This window comes from Peromyscus californicus, unplaced genomic scaffold (assembly GCF_007827085.1).
Source record: "Peromyscus californicus insignis strain IS unplaced genomic scaffold, ASM782708v3 Scaffold_15__1_contigs__length_86483966, whole genome shotgun sequence".
Taxonomy (NCBI): Eukaryota; Metazoa; Chordata; class Mammalia; order Rodentia; family Cricetidae; genus Peromyscus; species Peromyscus californicus.
The window spans coordinates 19,650,652-19,668,870 of record NW_026294447.1 but is presented as its reverse complement, the minus strand read 5'-3'; the positions used below and the strand labels follow the sequence as shown (position 1 = coordinate 19,668,870).

General features: G+C 39.3%; 1 protein-coding gene across 3 annotated transcripts in view; it reads left to right on the top strand.

The window, feature by feature from the left end:
* Prkd1 (protein kinase D1) overlaps positions 1-7,522 on the top strand; it is a 330,150-nt gene extending 322,628 nt beyond the window's left edge. For all 3 annotated transcript variants that reach the window (XM_052738466.1, XM_052738465.1, XM_052738464.1), the window contains 2 exons: positions 5,600-5,685; positions 6,529-7,522. In XM_052738466.1, coding sequence (XP_052594426.1) covers positions 5,600-5,685; positions 6,529-6,747 — 305 coding nt within the window. In that variant the 3' untranslated portion in view covers positions 6,748-7,522. The remainder of the gene's footprint in view (positions 1-5,599; positions 5,686-6,528) is intronic.
* The last annotated feature ends 10,697 nt before the right edge of the window (positions 7,523-18,219 follow it).

Below are 18,219 nucleotides of genomic sequence, written 5' to 3'. Positions count from 1 at the left end.
TATCATGCAGATACCTTCCAACACCACAGATGCTACTCAGTAGGAGTGAAGCTTTTAGTTAAGCACCAGCTTGATCTCTTGATTTTGGATGACATATATAAGTTGTGTCTTTAGCAGGAAGGCTTTATCATCAGGTGTGGAGAGCAACCAATAGCCTTGGCAATAGCCTGTGATTTTTTTTGGGGGGGAAGCTATGGACCCCTTGGGCCAACAATTCAAGAATATATAACCCATTGTAGATACCAGAGGTTTTACTTGGTGGCATAAAATGTCAAGTTATGGCACTGTCTTTCCCACTATATGGTGACTCCATTTACATTTCTTTCACACACACACACACACACACACACACACACACACACACACACACACACACATACATTTAAGGAAGCTTCTAGAGTAGTGGGGTTTCATATGGTTTTTCTTTTTCTTTTTTTTTAAATTTTTTTTTATTTTTATTTTGCAATACAATTCAATTCTACATATCAGCCACGGATTCCCTTGTTCTCCCCCCTCATGCCCCCTCACCTTCCCCCAAACCCACCCCCCATTCCCACCTCCTGGTAGACTCAGCCCAGGTAGGTTCAGTCCCCTCCTCACAGGCCGAGCCAAGCGACCCTGCATAGGCCCCAGGTTTCAAACAGCCAACTCATGAAATGAGCACAGGACCCGGTCCCACTGCCTGGATGCCTCCCAAACAGATCAAGCCAATCAACTGTCTCACCCATTCAGAGGGCCTGATCCAGTTGGGGGACCCCTCAGCCATTGGTTCATAGTTCATGTGTTTCCCATTGGTTTGGCTATTTGTCCCTGTGCTTTATCCAACCTTTTTCTCAGCAATTCTCACTCATATAAACCCTCCTCATTCTCGCTAATTGGACTCCCAGAGATCCACCCGGGGCCTAGCCATGGATCTCTGCATCCAGATCCCTCAGTAGTTGGATGAGGTTTCTAGCACGACCATTAGGGTGTTTGGCCATCCCATCACCAGAGTAGGTCAGTTCGGGCTGTATCTCGACCATTGCCAGCAGTCTGTTGTAGGAGTATCTTTGTGGATTTCTGTGGGCCTCTCTAGCACTTTGCTTCTTCCTGTTCTCATGTGGTCGTCATTTCCCATGGTCTCCTCGTCCTTGTTCTTTTCAGAGGCCCTTTAGTATTAGTTGTCCCTTTGTATACTCCCTCCTTTATCCTGCCCTTCCGTTCCCCTCCCGATTTAGTTCTCCTGTTCTGGTTTCTCCTTTATCTCTTTATAATATTATACTCTGTTTCCCCTTTCTTCCCCTCCCGTCCCTTATTAGCTACTTAACCTCTTGGTTATTCATTTTTAAACACACATATGTAAAACTTAAAGCTAACATCCTTCCACAGAGATATTTGCTCTTCCATGTTCATTGCTGCTCTATTCATTATAACTAAAAATTGGAAATCTCCTTGATGTCAATCAGCTGATGAACAGATAATAAAAATACAGTGCATGTACACAATGAAATTTTAAGAAAAATGAAATTTGCAGGTAAATGAATAGACCTTGAAACAGTCATTCTGAGTGAGGTAACCCACATACAAAGAGACAAGTGTTTTCTTTCATATGTGGGTGTTAGCATTCTGAATCTTTTCTCACATTGACAATTGGAGCTGTACCAAATTGGCCTTCCTCCCTCCCCAACCTCTGGGAACCATTCTCACAGGACTTTCTGTTTCAGCTCTTCCATCCCCTTTCCTTCTCTTGGTAGCCACAGCAGTTGCCTTCTGGGAACTGGAACCTGAGAAGACATGGAAGTAGCCTCATGAGCTCTCCATAGCAGATGAGAGGTAGACATTGTGAACCCTTTAAGAAGCTAACCAGAGTGGTTTATGGCTAGTGTACCTTTGGATGATCTGTGTTTGAAGTGGGAGAGATGCTGATATGTGTAAGACAGGGTACAGTCGCCTGAATTTCATAAAAGGAGAGTCAGTTCAGAAGTCATTCAACAAGAATCTTACTTTATTTCTGACAGATTCCCATAATTAATGACTAAACAAATGTTTTTTAGACACTTAGACAATCCCAGTCCTTAGAGGAAGTGACTACAAGTATTTGTCAGAATTCCTTTACCAGGGATTCGAATTGCTATTTTCTTTTTAAGTAGGACTGCCAGATTAATAGATAGAGTAGCCTCAATGACAGATACGTCTTTATCACAAATGGTTTTTTGTGGGATAGAAAATGTCCTTGTCATAGATAGGGTTTCTATTCCTGTGATGAAACACCATAACCAAAAAGCAAATTGGGGAGGAAAGGGTTGACTTTCACTTCAGCATTGCCATTCATTACTGAAGGAAGGCAGGATAGGAACTCACAGGGCAGGATCCCAAAGGCAGGAGCTAATGTAGAGGCCATGGAGGGGAGTGCCTTACTGGCTTGCTTCCTATGCTTTCTCAGCCCACCTGCTTATAGAACACAGGAACAACCACCCATAGATGGCACCATCCACCATGGGCTTGGCTCTCCCCCATTCCCATTGAGCACTAAATGAGAAAATGCCTTACAGCTGGATTTCATCAAGGCATTTCCTCAACTGAGGCTCCTTCCTCTGATGACTCTAGCTTGTGTCAAGTTGACACAAAATCAGCCCATACACTCCTATTATAGTCTGTGGGGAATAATGAAGTATGAACTAGATGAGAACATTCTAGTAGGAAACGTACTCAATAGTGAATATCCCTAGTAGTTAAAAGTGTGGTTTAGAAGGTGGCCAGAAAGTTCTGTGTTTAAAGTTCTGTGCTTTGTCCAAAAAATGTTCTGATAGTGGAAATAACACAGAGCAAATGGGCTCATTCAGTGTGGAAGAGTAAAACACTGACAAAAAGGACATTGTATCACACTCAGAGTATTCTTTGAAGGCTGAACTGTGGGCTGCAGTTAGAAAGAAACACAAGAAACCCAGAAATCAATGTGCAAAAGTGTGCTGGAAACATATTGAAGAATTTAATGTTCACAATTAGAAAACAATTATAAACTTGTTAAATGCTGACATTGTCAATTAGTAATAATACATTTACAGTATGGCATGGCTCTGTCTGCCATATTGTATAACAACAGCACAGCCTTTGAAGGAGGGTTCTCTGGTTTACAGCCTCGGCACCATTGCCTCAAAAAAACTGCTTCACTTTGACCAAGTGATGGGCTTTGGGTAAGTGCAGCATTTCCTTTTCCATTAGAATTAGAGATCGGAGCTGCATTTCACAGGACTATTATTATACTAAATAAGACTTGGATGAAACATTTTTTTAAAGAAAACAGTTTTTTACTCCTAGGTCATATAAAGAATGCCTGTGTGTAAATAAAACTGGACATTAATAATAAGCAATAGATTTATTGAAAGGCATTTTGCATCATGCAGTTGATTGTATGGAATGTGATTAATGAAATTGTTTTGAGAGTCCCCAAGGCAGTGATAAACAAGCAATGTCCTCAAAATCAGAAATGAATTTATTTTTCTGAGTAGCAGAAAAGCCTTAATGCTAACGGGAGATTCTTACGTTTATGGGCTTTTGTTTTACATCCTATTTCTTAAGAGCCACAAAAATGCATCAGTTCGCCCACATACCCTGCTACTTTTCTCCTTGCAGCCTAAAGTGCTTTCTTTTAGAAGTACCTCACTGGTTTGCTGTGCTTATTCGGGTCACAAGGGGACTGTAGCAGGCAGGCCTGGGATCATGTGCTCCATTCAGAACAATTTTTCCATCTTCATATTTTCCATTTCCCTGTAGACACTCCAGTTTCTCCTCTGCCAGGACTTCCCTATCCATTAGGCAGTGTGGTTCACTGCTGGGGCCCATTTGGGCACAAACCAGACCTTTTGTTGGGTTACTGTACTCCCACCTAACTAATTATAGAACTCAATGCAGAATGAGTGAATTAATAACGTGTATTTATACCCTGCAGTGCTTGGAGAAGTGTAATGCTGCTGCATGCTTACTGTAGCACATGAGCTCTCCCTCCCTTTGCCCGTTGTCTTCCATTTTTGCTCTGTGACTTCACAGCGGCCAGAATGGAAGGTGCACTTTACTCACCAGTGAGTAAATCATATGAATGGATGCTTTAAAGCTCATGCCCAACACACTGTACAATGAGAAACTATACTTTCAAAAGCTCACCGGAAACACATGCTTGGACTCTGAAATTGTACTAAGTACCCTGTTTCCTCAGGTACCCCTACCAAGGCAAGGTTCTTAGGCAGAGGTGGCCTGCAAATGTGTGTTGTCACATTTAATTTCCCTAATCAAAAAGTTGGTGTTGATTGTGTAGCCCTTCAGTGTAGGAAAACACTATAACTATTAGAACCAAAGGAAAGCTGGATTGACAATACAACGTAGGAACTAATTTCCTTTGCTTAATAATAGAGAGGATTTGAATCTATTTGGACTGAATGTTTGCAGATTTATTACTGTGAGTCCTTATGTGATATCTGTGTTTCCAAGACCATACATGTTGATGTGGATCAGACAATGGAGTCTTCAGAACTGCCCTATTCAAATTTGGTGGTTGGGGAAAACTTGGGGAGTTAATTCTCAGTCTTCAAATGTTAAGGCTTTCAGTAGAAAAATTCATCCTTCAGACTTCAGGCCTCGGGTAGGCTTGAGGTGAGAGAAATAACTTTCTCAAGTACAGGTGCTTGCATTCTTTGTATACTTTGTTTTGGGGGGTGGGCAATAAAATGAAATACAGAAGTCAGAAATGGAGTATTTGTATTAAAAATAAAATGTAATATGGAAGCTGAAAATTCATCTCCCCAAAAGTTTTAAACTTTAAGAACTTCATCACATGGTATCAGTTAGATAATTTGTACAGAAGATATATATTTACCTTTTCTTCCCTAAATTTTGTGCACATGAGCCTCAAGTAGGCAGAGTAGGAGAATGAATGAATAATGATCCTAACTCTCAGAGAGCAACACTTGTCTACTACTAAGGAATCAGTGATTGTCGATATAAATTAATTTATTGTTATTTTAAAATGCAAAGGAAATTTTTGAAGATAAAGTCATTTCCTATAGAACTGTTTGTTTTTAGGCCACAGGATATGATTCACGTTAAGCTATATTATTTTCCAGAATAAATGGTGTCCATGTATCTACAGGTTAACCAGCCGTTTCAGTTACTCTATTTTATTTTACTTTGTATGTGTTTGAAAACAGAGTCTCACACTGTAACTCTTTATAGCCTTGAATTTTTACCAATCGTGCTACTTCACCCTCTTGACCTACCACACCCAGCTAACTGAAACCTGCAATTCCCTTTATATGTATTCAAATATTGGATGCACTTTGTAACAAAATGAACAATTCTGTCTTCTGAATACTAGTCTTATCATATTTAAGACATTTAAAATTATATTAAATTAAAATTCATACGCTGAAAAAAATGAGAGTACACAAATTAAAATTCACATTGTGTAGAAGACTTGAAGTAATTGGTTTCAGTTTTATTATTACCACTGTGCCACACTTACATCTGTATAATACAATAATATAATAGCAGATATGCTAGAGACTCTAAGTGACTTATGTATTAATTACATAACAGTTAACTATTTTTAACAATGATTAATTTTCAGCCATTGATCTTATCAATAATTTGCTGCAAGTGAAAATGAGAAAGCGCTACAGTGTGGATAAAACCTTGAGTCACCCTTGGCTACAGGTAAAAGTCATCCATGGATTTTCTTACTTGGGTGTGCTGCCGATTACTTACTAGATTTGATGTTAGCTGTAGAAATCTTTTGTCATGTTTGTATGGGTGTAATTGTCCTAACATTATTCTTTCCAAAATGCATGTGATTTCTTAGGATTTAATTACAGGTTAGTGTTTCTAAATCTCTCTCACTTTGTACCAAGAAAATTTAATGAAGACACACACATGTACACAACACATACACAGAGTTCCCCTTCCCCTCCCCCTCCCCCCAAAAAAACCACCCTCAAGGACATTGCAGAACTCAGAAGAGCAAATTCGGGAAGCATCTGTATGCTTAATCCTGATAATTGTCCCAATAGATGCCCATCTGCCCATGCACTCTTCTCATTTGGAAGCTGTATTTCGAGTCTCAGGATATTATGCATGGATATAAATATATGGCAAATGCAAAGTGTGTGGTGTGAATGTGTGTTCTGTGTTCTTTCTTAAATATTTGCTATTTCCACACTGAGTTTTAATGCTTAGAAAATGATATTCCGAAATACTAAAAGATTACTTATAGCCATTAAACTGCAAAGCAATGTCAACATTCCTAATTGCTTGACTACAAGCATTAATTATTCTCACTTGGAGCCATGGCATCCTGTAAGCAGTATGCATGCTCTAAGGTTAAGCAAATAGGATGACCTTGGTGCTGGTGCTGCCTGTGAGTGCCTGGTGAATGGGGCAGCACTGTGAGAACAGGATGGAAAGGTCACCTCACAGACTGTAGGAACTGACAGCATAAGGAAAGCATGTCGGGTTTCAGTGATCTCTGTGGTGATATTTTGGAATTTTTTTTTTCTTCAGGACTATCAGACCTGGTTAGATTTACGAGAGCTGGAATGCAAGATTGGAGAACGCTATATTACCCATGAAAGCGACGACTCGAGGTGGGAACAGTATGCAGGCGACCAGGGGCTGCAGTACCCTGCACACCTGATCAGTCTGAGCACGAGCCACAGCGACAGTCCTGAGGCTGAAGAGAGGGAGATGAAAGCCCTCAGTGAGCGTGTCAGCATCCTCTGATTCCATCCTCTCTAATCTGTCAAAACACTGTGGAATTAATAAATACATACGGTCAGGTTTAACATTTGCCTTGCAGAACTGCCATTATTTTCTGTCAGATGAGAACAAAGCTGTTAAACTGTTAGCACTGTTGATGTATCTGAGTTGCCAAGACAAATCAACAGAAGCATTTGTATTTTGTGTGACCAACTGTGTTGTATTAACAAAAGTTCCCAGAAACACTAAACTTGTTATTGTGGATGATTTATGTTATATTTAATACATTAAACCTGTCTCCACTGTGCCTTTGCAAATCAGTGTTTTTCCTACCAGAGCCTCGTTTTTGGTAAGAGGCAGCACCTATCCATGATATCATTGTGTTTGGTGAGCCCCATCGATGGTGGTGTTATAAGCAAACTCTTGAGGAGTAGATAATTTGCTAGTGTTCTGTGAACAACTCAAAAGGCATGGGGTGTGTGGGGGGGGGGGTGAAAGATGGGGAGAGGGCATCTAAAGTCCTGAGACTGAGTTACAGGAAAACAGTTTTACTGTGTGGTTTCAAATCCGCTGCCTGTCTGGTGTGCCTCGGTGTATTTAAACTCCAGTAAGTGCCCCTCAATCTGTGGAGCTATTGCTCTAAGCCTAAATGCCTTAGAATGTAAACTGCTATACTTACCAGATGCATTTCTTCCTTTCTTACAATACCAGCTGTATTACAGAAAACCAGCAACTCAGCAAATGTTGGCATTTCGTGTATTTTTTCAATAATAAGAAATAAATATTCTTCTCAAAATCAGTGTCAATCTAATCAAATTATTTTTCCCTGTAGTCCACAGTCTTGTTTTCTAGATAATGAAGTACAGAGGTATTTGCCCAAATAGCAGGAAACATGTGGCATGTCTCGCATTTAACCTGTGTACATCAAAGTGTATAGAAACATTTCTTTTTAATTTTATATCATTGTTTACTCTTATTGTGTGAATGTTTTGCTTAGCACATACGTCTATTCTCCATATGTGTGACTGGTCCCTGTGGAAATAGGTAGGAAGGGGGTATCAGATACTTGGAACAGTAGTTACAGGTAGCCGTGAGCCACAGTGTGGAGGTTGGGAATTGTGAGCCACTGTGTGGGTGTTGGGAATTGAACCTGGTTTTCTGCTAGAGTGCTCGGTGCTCTTAACTGCTGAGCCACCTCTCCAGCTTATAGAGAAACATTTATATCTTGCATGTCACCTCACATAGTTAGGAAGGAAGCTTCAAGAGAGAAAAATGAATGAAGCCAAACAGAAACTTGGAGGCAGAAGTAGACATATTGCAAGTTTGCAGTCTGAATGTGGTTTCCTGGGAGATCATAAACCAGAGACTTAATTGAAGACTGGCTCAAGTTTATTTTCTTTTTCTTTTTCTTTTTGAATTATTTTATTTTATTTTATTTTACAATATAATTTAATTCTACATATCAACCATGGATTCCCTTGTTCTCCCCCCTCCAGCCCCCCTCACCTTCCCCCCAGCCCACCCCCCATTCCCACCTCCTCCAGGGCAAAGCCTCCCCTGAGGACTGAGATCAACCTGGTAGACTCAGTCCAGGCAGGTCCAGTCCCCTCCTCCCAGGCTGAGCCAAGCGATCCTGCATAGGCCCCAGGTTTCAAACAGCCAACTCATGCAATGAGCACAGAACCCGGTCCCACTGCCTGGATGCCTCCCAAACAGATCAAGCCAATCAACTGTCTCACCCATTCAGAGGGCCTGATCCAGTTGGGGACCCCTCAGCCATTGGTTCATAGTTCATGTGTTTCCATTCGTTTGGCTATTTGTCCCTGTGCTTTATCCAACCTTGGTCTCAACAATTCTCGCTCATATAAACCCTCCTCCTTCTCGTTTATTTTCATGTAATATAAGGAAAATGGTTTTGAAATACACTACAAAAACTGAAGGAAAAGTCCATAAGAACATCCACTCAAACAGTGTTATACAGACTGGAGAGAGGGAAGGTAACACTCTGCTGGCCATATTTATAGGTGCTCCGAGTTAGGGTGTGTAGGGCATTTTCTTTTCAGAGAGATGACAGTGGCATACTATATGACAGAAAAAAATTCATGTAATTAATGTTTCAAAGAATAAGTGTTGAGATGTGCTTAAATAAACCAGGGTGTTAAGACTGGATGATTTCACCTTAATGGAATGAAGCAAGAATATTTAATCTGTCCAGTGTTTAATCTCTATGTTATTACTGAATTTTGAACAAATCTGTCTGGAAATTTTAGCTTCTGAATTTGCTTTAGGGGTAAAATAAGATAGGATATAGATTGTCTGTGTGTGTGTATGTGGATGTGCACATGTGTCCTAGTGCCTGCGTGCAGAAGCATATGGATGTGTCATTAGGTTGACAAACTAGAACACATTAACAAAGAGGACAATGGGTGTTGTAGGAATATGAACAGTACCTTTTCTATGACAAAAGATTAGTAAGAAAATTCAAGAAGGGGGAAAGGAGTAAAAGTATATAAATACCTTTTCAATTTATACATAATATACACTAGAAAATCATAATTTAAATTACAATGATTTACATTAAATATATATCTACCTCTTACAAGCTACATTATAAAATCCTACCAGTGACTTCTTTGTTCTGGGAAATTAAGATGGCTATGATGTACAAAACTATGTCAATATGTCCCACATACCATAAAAGATCCTTGAGTCTTTGATTCTTGATTGGGAGGAGGAACCTAGTGTAAATTATAAAACTACAGAGAAGTGCATGACTCCTGCAGCAAATATTTACTGAATATTTTTTCTATGCAGGGCTTTGCTGTATGTATGGTTTTCAGATGTGAATAAGGTATTCCTCTTCAGACATGATTTCTGATCGTTAAATGGAAATAAATAAATTGGTGATGCCTTTAGAAAATCGTAGATAAAGGCATGAGGCGTGACAGCCTTTAGCTTGGAGGAAGGAAGACAACGGGTTGATGTTTGAGCATGGCTGGAAACATCAGCAGGTGTCTTTCTTTTCTACTTGCAATTCTGTCAGGCTGCACATAGAAAGCATGAGAGAGGACAGGAAGATTAAATGGACATCTTACAGGCATGCACGTGTACCACTGAGAATGGGGAGATAATCCAGCACATCCAGTAGAGGGGAGGCTAGGTCTGGATTCAGAGGCTCTTGTATACTGTTTTAAGGAGTTCAAGTTTATATTATGTTAATATCAGAAAACTATCCACACTTCAAATAAAAAAGTTAGCACCATCCGCAAGTTCACCCTGCCAGCAGCACAGCGACTGGGTTGACATTGAGGCAAAGTGAAGGAGCTTAAGACCAATTATCCTTTAATTCGGGAGATACTGAGAGCTGACCAAAGCAATAGTAAATAGGAAGATGGGAAAGAGGTACATATAAGAGATGCTGGGATGTGGAATCAGTGGTCTTTGTTGGTGATTAAATGTGAAATTTAAGAGTTCAGAATGAATCTTTGGTTTGGGCTTGGATGACTATTGAAGTATTAATTTGAGATTTATAAAAGGAAAATTGACATTTGAATGTTTGGATATCGAGTTCCTGTAGCACTGCAGATGTACCTTAGTTGGTAGAGTGTTTGCCTAGTGTGCATGAAGCCTTGGGTTTGATCTCCAGAGTCACAGAAATCAGAACATGGTGGTATATACCTTTAATCCAAATACTGGGAGATGAAGGCAGGAAGGTCAGAAGTTGACATCATCCTTGCCAAACATCTTCTTATCTGGATACCAGTGATTCTGTAAAGCCCATTTCTGTGAATCAGCACTCATTACTGTCAGTAAAATAATCCGTACTTTAGAAACAATGGTAAGATATGACATCAATAGCAGCAGGTCAGTATATGTGTACTGCAAGAAGCCAACAAACATCTTTGTATCAGTTTGCCAAACCCAAAGAAGGATGTGCCAAGTGTACTTGTCACAGTCAGTTGTTCGTAAGCAGTCACATCATTGACCCACCTGAAAGGCTATAACTGCTGGTCTCTGATTATTGTGATCCACCACAGAGCCTATCACTGCTCTGCTTTGTCCTGAGAAGAGGAGAGTACTGAGAGAAATATTTTTATCAGCGTTGCTTTTGTTATGTCTACTCCTTAAGTAAAGGGCGTACTCTGATGCAGATCCAAGAAACACGGTGAACATTGAATGGGTGTAATGAGTACACAAATTTAAGAAAGTCCACTCGCCCTTCCCATGCATTATTCAGTCAATACTAAATTGGCTTTCTATGAAGTACTCACGTTTTACACGGTCTTTGCTTGTACCTGACTTGAGAAACAGGACTCCAGTTTCCCGAAGACACACTAAGGTCCCTGCTACCTTTAGTTGCCAAGGGAACAACTTTTCACTTTGCTGGAAACACTTTCTCAGCTCAGCCGTCTTGATGCCAACTCCTAACATCCTTTTGCGATTTGTTTGGTCAGCATCTCCTCTCTTCTTTCTGTTTCTCTTTACCTTCCTCTTTTTATGCTGGGTGCATATTTTAAGAAAACATTTTAGCTCCTCTGCTGAGGTTTTGCTGTTTCTTTTAGTTATTAATGATTGGCTTACTGATTATAACAGGTATCTTTACTTATTATCCATTTCAAGTTAATAGTTACTTAATTCTAGTGAAATGTATCAACTTTGCCTTCTTGTAGGTTCTCCTTCTGCCTTCCTTTGTGTTATTGCCGTCTTATATAGCATTGCTTTAGACAGCCTAACAGTGCTGCTGCTGCTTTACAGTTTTACATGGGTCGGATTCAGACACTTTATACATTTCCCCTGGCTGTTTTTACTGTCTGCATATGTGAGGTCATTCATGAAGCCATGGAATGGGAATAGCATAAAACCAACAGCATCTTCTGAAGTAACATGCAGTTTTATACAGGCACACTGCCTCCAGCCACTAGGGAACTATGAGAACTTTCTTCCAGCCTGGTCATTGCTCCAATAAACACCGCAGCCATAAAAGGACCACAGCATTGGCCCTCCATGGTTGTTTGCCAGCCAGTCCTCTCCATCACTACAGAGTCATTCTCCCAGCCTCTATTTACCTATTGGAACAACTGTGCCAAGGAGCAAAAGGTTTCAGAGAATGGAAAAGAACATGGAGTCACAGATCTATATTGTTTTACAGACATTTAATAGATTTCCTTGGATAAATGCTTTAGAATTTGTTGTGTGACATTGGCCAGTTTCCAAAGTTCTTTCTTCAGTTTTATTTTGAAACACTATCAAATTATCATGTTGTTAAACTTTAACGCTCCTTGTGAGGATGAAATCTAATTCTAAATTTACATTTAATGTATTTTTCTTACAGGCTCTGAATGTTTGAAATGTACCTATGTGTATAAATAATTTTCTATAACAAGATATGTGTGTGTGTGTGTGTGTGTGTGTGTGTGTGTGTGTGTGTGTGTCCCAGAAACCTAAACTTCAGAGCTCATCTCAGCTAATGGCAGTGTGATGCTTGGTAGAATCACCCAAGTTGTTTATCACACAACAAAACCTCAGCACCAAGGATTAACATCCTTCATAATCTCAGACAGCTCTTTTGTTGCTCTGTCTCTCTCGTTTGAGATGTTTCTCTTTCTTCACAGTGGAAATGTTGAAGGTTCATTAGAATAGCTCTATGTTTTTATATTTTTTTCTTTTGCTTTTTAAAATGGTTTTTCATAGATATTCTATATCACCTTTATCCTAATTCTTCTTGTGTCCATCAAGACATACTCTATCACCACAGCCTCTGATTATACATGTTCTGATTGTTACTCAATAACAAATTTCACTTTGATTTACATTGAGCCCACTTTCCCACCATGAACATACCAACCAATACATAATTGGCCCAGGGTATTAATAAAGCTTTCAATGGATGGCATTTATTGTTAGTTATTCAACAAATGTTTTTCATGACTATCTGCTGGTACCCAACAGATGAAAAGACCCACATTCCTCTCTATCTTCATTCCTCCAGTATCATGCCTCTATCTGTTTTGATGTAATACCAGGATGGGAATCAACTTTGAGACTGACAGACACAGATCCATTCTAACACCATGATGTTTTGGATGAACTTAAATTCCTATAAACAATATTAATTGCACATAGCACAGCACATGTGTGTACTTGTACATACAAACACACACACAATGTTTGAGGATTACTAAATAAACAAGTATTAATTTACTTCATTAAATTATTGTGTTGTGGCATGGCCAGAATTAATTTATTCTTCACACTGCTTCTGCATGTATTACATAAGGGTGTCTTATTTTCTATTTCAGTTCTGTTTCCTAGTGATATGATTTATTTACATGAAAACATCTGTTGCCACCATTAAAACTTCTGAATCCTGCCGGGCAGTGGTGGGGCACGCCTTTAATCCCAGCACTTGGGAGGCAGAGGCAGGCGGATCTTTGTGAGTTCAAGGCCAGCCTGGTCTACAGAGCGAGATCCAGGAAAGGCACAAAGCTACACAGAGAAACTTTGTCTCAGAAAAAAGAAGAAGAAGAAGAAGGAGGAGGAGGAGGAGGAGGAGGAGGAGGAGGAGGAGGAGGAGGAGGAAGAAGAAGAAGAAGAAGAAGAAGAAGAAGAAGAAGAAGAAAAGAAAAATGAAAAAACAAAACAAAACTTCTGAATCCATACTGACTACTCAAATGTCCTATTATCAGTTGTATTTCTTCATGAATATATAGAATGTTTTGATCCCCAGGCCCCATCAGAAGCATCTAAGACCAGTCCTCTGACTATTGTCCTCTGTGTCTCTGTAGAGTGCTCTCACCAGGATCTTCTTTCATCAATGTACTTTGTTGATTCATTTAATTTTCCAAATTTATTTCATTTTACATATTTGGAAATATCCAAAGACGCTGTTCACAGTTATCTGCAATATAAAGTTAAATCTTTAGCACTGTAAAAGTGATGTTACAAAGAATCTGGAATCTAAAAGTGACCAAAGTACTGCTTCAAAATGCTTTCCATGGCAGTTTTTTATTTTTAAAATATTCCTGAGGCAGGTCCAACCCTCTCCCCCTGCATTAAGGCTGTGCAAGGAGTCCCACCATAGGTACTGGGCTCCAAAAAGCCAGCTCATGCACCACCGGTCGGTGATGGATCCTGACCCTACTCCCAGGGGGGGCCTCAAGCAGGAGGAGGGAAGAGAGGGGGATCTGTGGTTGGTATGTAAAAGGAATAAAAATTTTCTTAATAAAATAAAAATTGCTTTTTGTTAGAAAATAAAAAAATCCTGAGTATGGTGATATTTTATTTGTATTAAAATGTTATTTATATGTTAATAAATAAAGTTGTCCGGGGGTCAGAGCTATTAGCAAGCCATAGGAAAGCAGGGCAGTGGTGGCGTACGCTTGTAATTCCAGCACTTGGTAGGCAGAGCTGGGTAAGTCTCTGTGTGTTCTGAGATACAGCCATTATTGGATACACATGCCTTTAATCTTAATACCAATCATGGAAAACCTGGAGGCCTATACAGACAGGCTGTGAGGAGGCGGTCATGTGGTTGGGTTTACAACCAATGAGAAGGCAGGACAGGAACTCTATATAAAGACTTTAACACAGGGGTAGCTCTGGTTCAGAGAGGTAGGACCACCGCAGGAGGAAGGGTAAGGTTTTAGCTCTTAGCTCTGACCTCTTGGCTTTCTTCTTTGCATTGGTTCTGTGTTTCTTATTTAATAAGAAGGTTGGATACATCTACACCTGAGAGTTTTATTTTACTTAGCAATTAAGAAGTATCTTTCCATCACTGATCAAATCCACTGTCTTCATTACTTTTCTATTGCTGTGAAGAAAAACAAAAAACAAAAAGCACCAGGCCCAAAGCAGCTTATAAGAGAAAGCACTTCATTCAAGGCTTGTTTATAGTTTAGGGAGTGGAGTCCGTGGACACTATGTCAAGTAGCATGGCAGCAGACGGACAGACATGGAGCTAGAGTAAGTAGCAGAGAGTTTACATGTTAAGAAAGCAACCACCAGGCAGAAAAAAATAATTAGAAATGGCAGAGGCTTTTTAAGCCTCAAAGCCTACCCCGAGTGGCACACCTCTGCCAACAAAGCCAGACCTCCTAATCCTTCTGAAACAGTTCTACCAATTAAGGACCAAGCACTCAGATATATGAGCCCATGGGGGCCATTCTCATTCAACTCACCACATTCCTTGGCCCTGCATAAGCTCATGGCCATATCATAATGCAAAATGTACTTAGTCCAACTTCAAAAGTCCCCATAGCCTATAGCAGCAGTCTCAAGACTGTTTAAAAGTCCAAATCTCTTCAGAGATGAAAGGCAGTTTCTTCACTGTAATCCTCTGTAAAAACAACAATCGAATTACCAACTGCCAACAGTACAATGGCACAGAATATACATTACCATTCCAAAATGGAAGAAAGAGGATGTAGTGTGAAAACACATGGAAAAAGTAAGATCAAAATCCAGCAGGGCAAACTCCATACCCTGTAGCTCTGTCTGATATCAAAGGTCTTCGATGGCCCCTTGTGTCTCCCACTGTAATATCTGGGGGTCTCCACCACATCTGAAGCTTCACCTTCACAGTTTCCCTTAATATCCTCTCCATGCAGGGGCTCCCCTGCCATATGCCTAGCCTCAGCAGCTTTCCTTAACTGTAGAAGATTCTACAACCCCTTCACTCCACAAATTAGGGACCAAGCAATCCAATGTGGGAGGAGGGGATGTAGACATTCTCATTCAAGTCACCATGCCATGTTATGAGACAGCACACCATGGGGCAGGGGGTGGAGAGACATGTGGCAAATCAAAATTACCCATCTCTGAAAATAAGCAACCGAGGACCCTTCAAGTACTTGACCTCAATGATCTATTCATTGAGTTCCTACCACATACTATCACTTAACTTTCCAACACCTCTCATTATTATCATGTGCTGGAACCAAATCTTTATCAAATGGGACTTTGGAGTGTAAGTATCCAAACCACAGGAACTATTATGCCAATGCATTTCTAACTATCTTATATGTTTGAACTACAGAAATGGGTGTCAGGGGTTAGGAAAAAGTTTTACTTTTTTGAAGTTCATTTCTTATTTCTATATTAAGATAAAGAACTAGATGAGCTGACTTCTTCAAGTCTTACTCATAGAGTCCAGGAGAGGATGTCAGATTTCCTGGAGCTGGAGTTACAGGTGGTTTTCGTTCCACTCATCTCAAATGGGAAGACCTGAACTGTGATCCTCTGCAAGAGCAGTATACATGTGTTTAACTGCTTGAGCTATCTCTCCAGCCACACAATAGGACATTTTTATTTATTGCAGCATTTGATAAAGGCAAGATGACTGGATCATCTGGTCAGTAGTGTACTCTTTCTAATTCTCAGAAATGTGCTTTTGAGAAACAACAAAAACAATGCCTCCTTCTGTGGGTCTCTTTTGTGTCCTATGTTATGTCTGGGAGGCTAGATACAGGTTGTTTATTTAAGTGACTCCGAAGTGCCAGCCCTAGTGATTAAATAGCATCGTGTTGAAATAAGACATACATACCATTCAAGAAATGAAAGCCTTCAATTTCTTTTAGAGATGTAGAGAGTGGTTTTTGTTGTTGTTGTTTTTAGAAAAAAAAATCAGTTTCAGTTTTACTTAAGTAGTCTAAGTGATCTCAGTTGTCAGAGAAATTCAAATAAGTAAATGTATTTTCTCCTCTTAATTTTGTGTCTGCACTAGAAAACAGTCTAGCATTGGCTGACCACTGATTTTCACTGAGTGTCTCCCATTCGGGAAAGGCTCATGAAAAAAAAAAAAAATCTCTGGAGGCTTTCCAGGAGTTTTGTACCACTTTGCATTGAATCAGAGGCACAGGAGGACACATTTACATTATAATATAGAAAGAAGAATGAACGTGATGTGAACAGAATAAAAGGTCTTGAAGAAGGCACATTAATGGAGACATAGAGAGAGGAATTTACATAGTCTGGGTTAAATTGAGCTTGATTATCTATGACCTCAAAGACCAGGAAACTCTCACACTCTGTCCTAAAATAAGTAGTGGCAGTTTTTGGCAATGGGAATACTCTAATTCTTTATTTTTGTACTTGGTAAAGGAAAGAAATTATACAATTTTTATTGGGTCCAAGAATTGAAATGCTATCTTTAAGTTATGGCAATGTTCACAGAGACATTAAATATCTTCTAAGAAGGTCATTCTGGGCCCATATTTAGCTGACTATACCTTCAATACCCTTTTTGAAAGCAGTATATTCTTTTATGATCAGTATGGCTTTCTCCTTCCTTCTTTCCCTTCAGAATTACAACTAAGCTATGAACATCTCAAAGGACATACATTCTTGAAGTATGCTCTGCAGAAAAACTGCAAAGTAAGCTGCACTTCGACTTCAGAAGACTGTAGCTTGTGTCCATACAGAAATAATCATTAGAATAATTATCTTTAGACAGACTGATGCTTCAAATTCTAATTACAAATTTTTAGCCTCATTAGCACATGGCTTCATTTTATAACTTGGCTACCACATTTTATTGTTACAATTCATTAAAAATAAAGTGAAAAATGGAGATGATCATAAACTTCTTAGCAAAAGCAAAAAATAACTGCCTGAGTAATGATAACAACACTTTATATTCACATAGCAACTTCCTTTAAAGGCACTCAAAACATTTCACAAACATCCTCTCATTAATCCGGTGAGGAGTGCCATACAAATAGCTTCTTAGATCACTTGCTAAGAAAATGGATACATTAACTATCTTGTTTCTAACTGCTTCACCTTAAATTATGAACAATGAAGTAAGCTATCCAAATACATCTGTTACTATCTTTAAGCTAACATACATAAGAGGTCTGCTGTATATGCCCCTAAGTGTTAAAATGTGTACTTTAATGTAACTACTCAACACTAGGTACAGAAGCCTCCATCACTCTGAAACCTTTCCTGGTACTCTTTGTCATGGAACTCGGCCACATTTCCCTCACCAAACACTGATCTACACTCTTCCACTGCTATTTTGCCTTTTTCAGACTATCATATACATGGAATCAGAGTTTGTACACATTTCAGGTTAGTGTCTTCTCAGAATAATTCCTTTGAAGAACATCCATGTTACTGACCGAATCAATATTTCACCATTTTATCAGTCACAATCCATTGTGTCGATGTATCTGTCTGTTCATTAACTAAGGGTTTCCCCCCCTACTTTGGATTGATTATTAATAGAGTTGCTGTACATGTATAGATTTTTCTTGGAAAATAGTTTTTATTTCTCTCCTTTAAGTACCCATAAATGAAATTGCTTGGTTGTTGGAAAAGTTCATAAGAATTTTTCTTTTAACTTTTGAGATTATAATATAATTATAAGATTTCTCCCTTCCCTTTCCTCTCTCCAAATTCTCCCATATATCCCTCCTTGCTCTATTTAAAATTCATGGCCTCTTTGTAAATTGTTATTGCATATGTATATATAATATTATATAAATAATATTTATT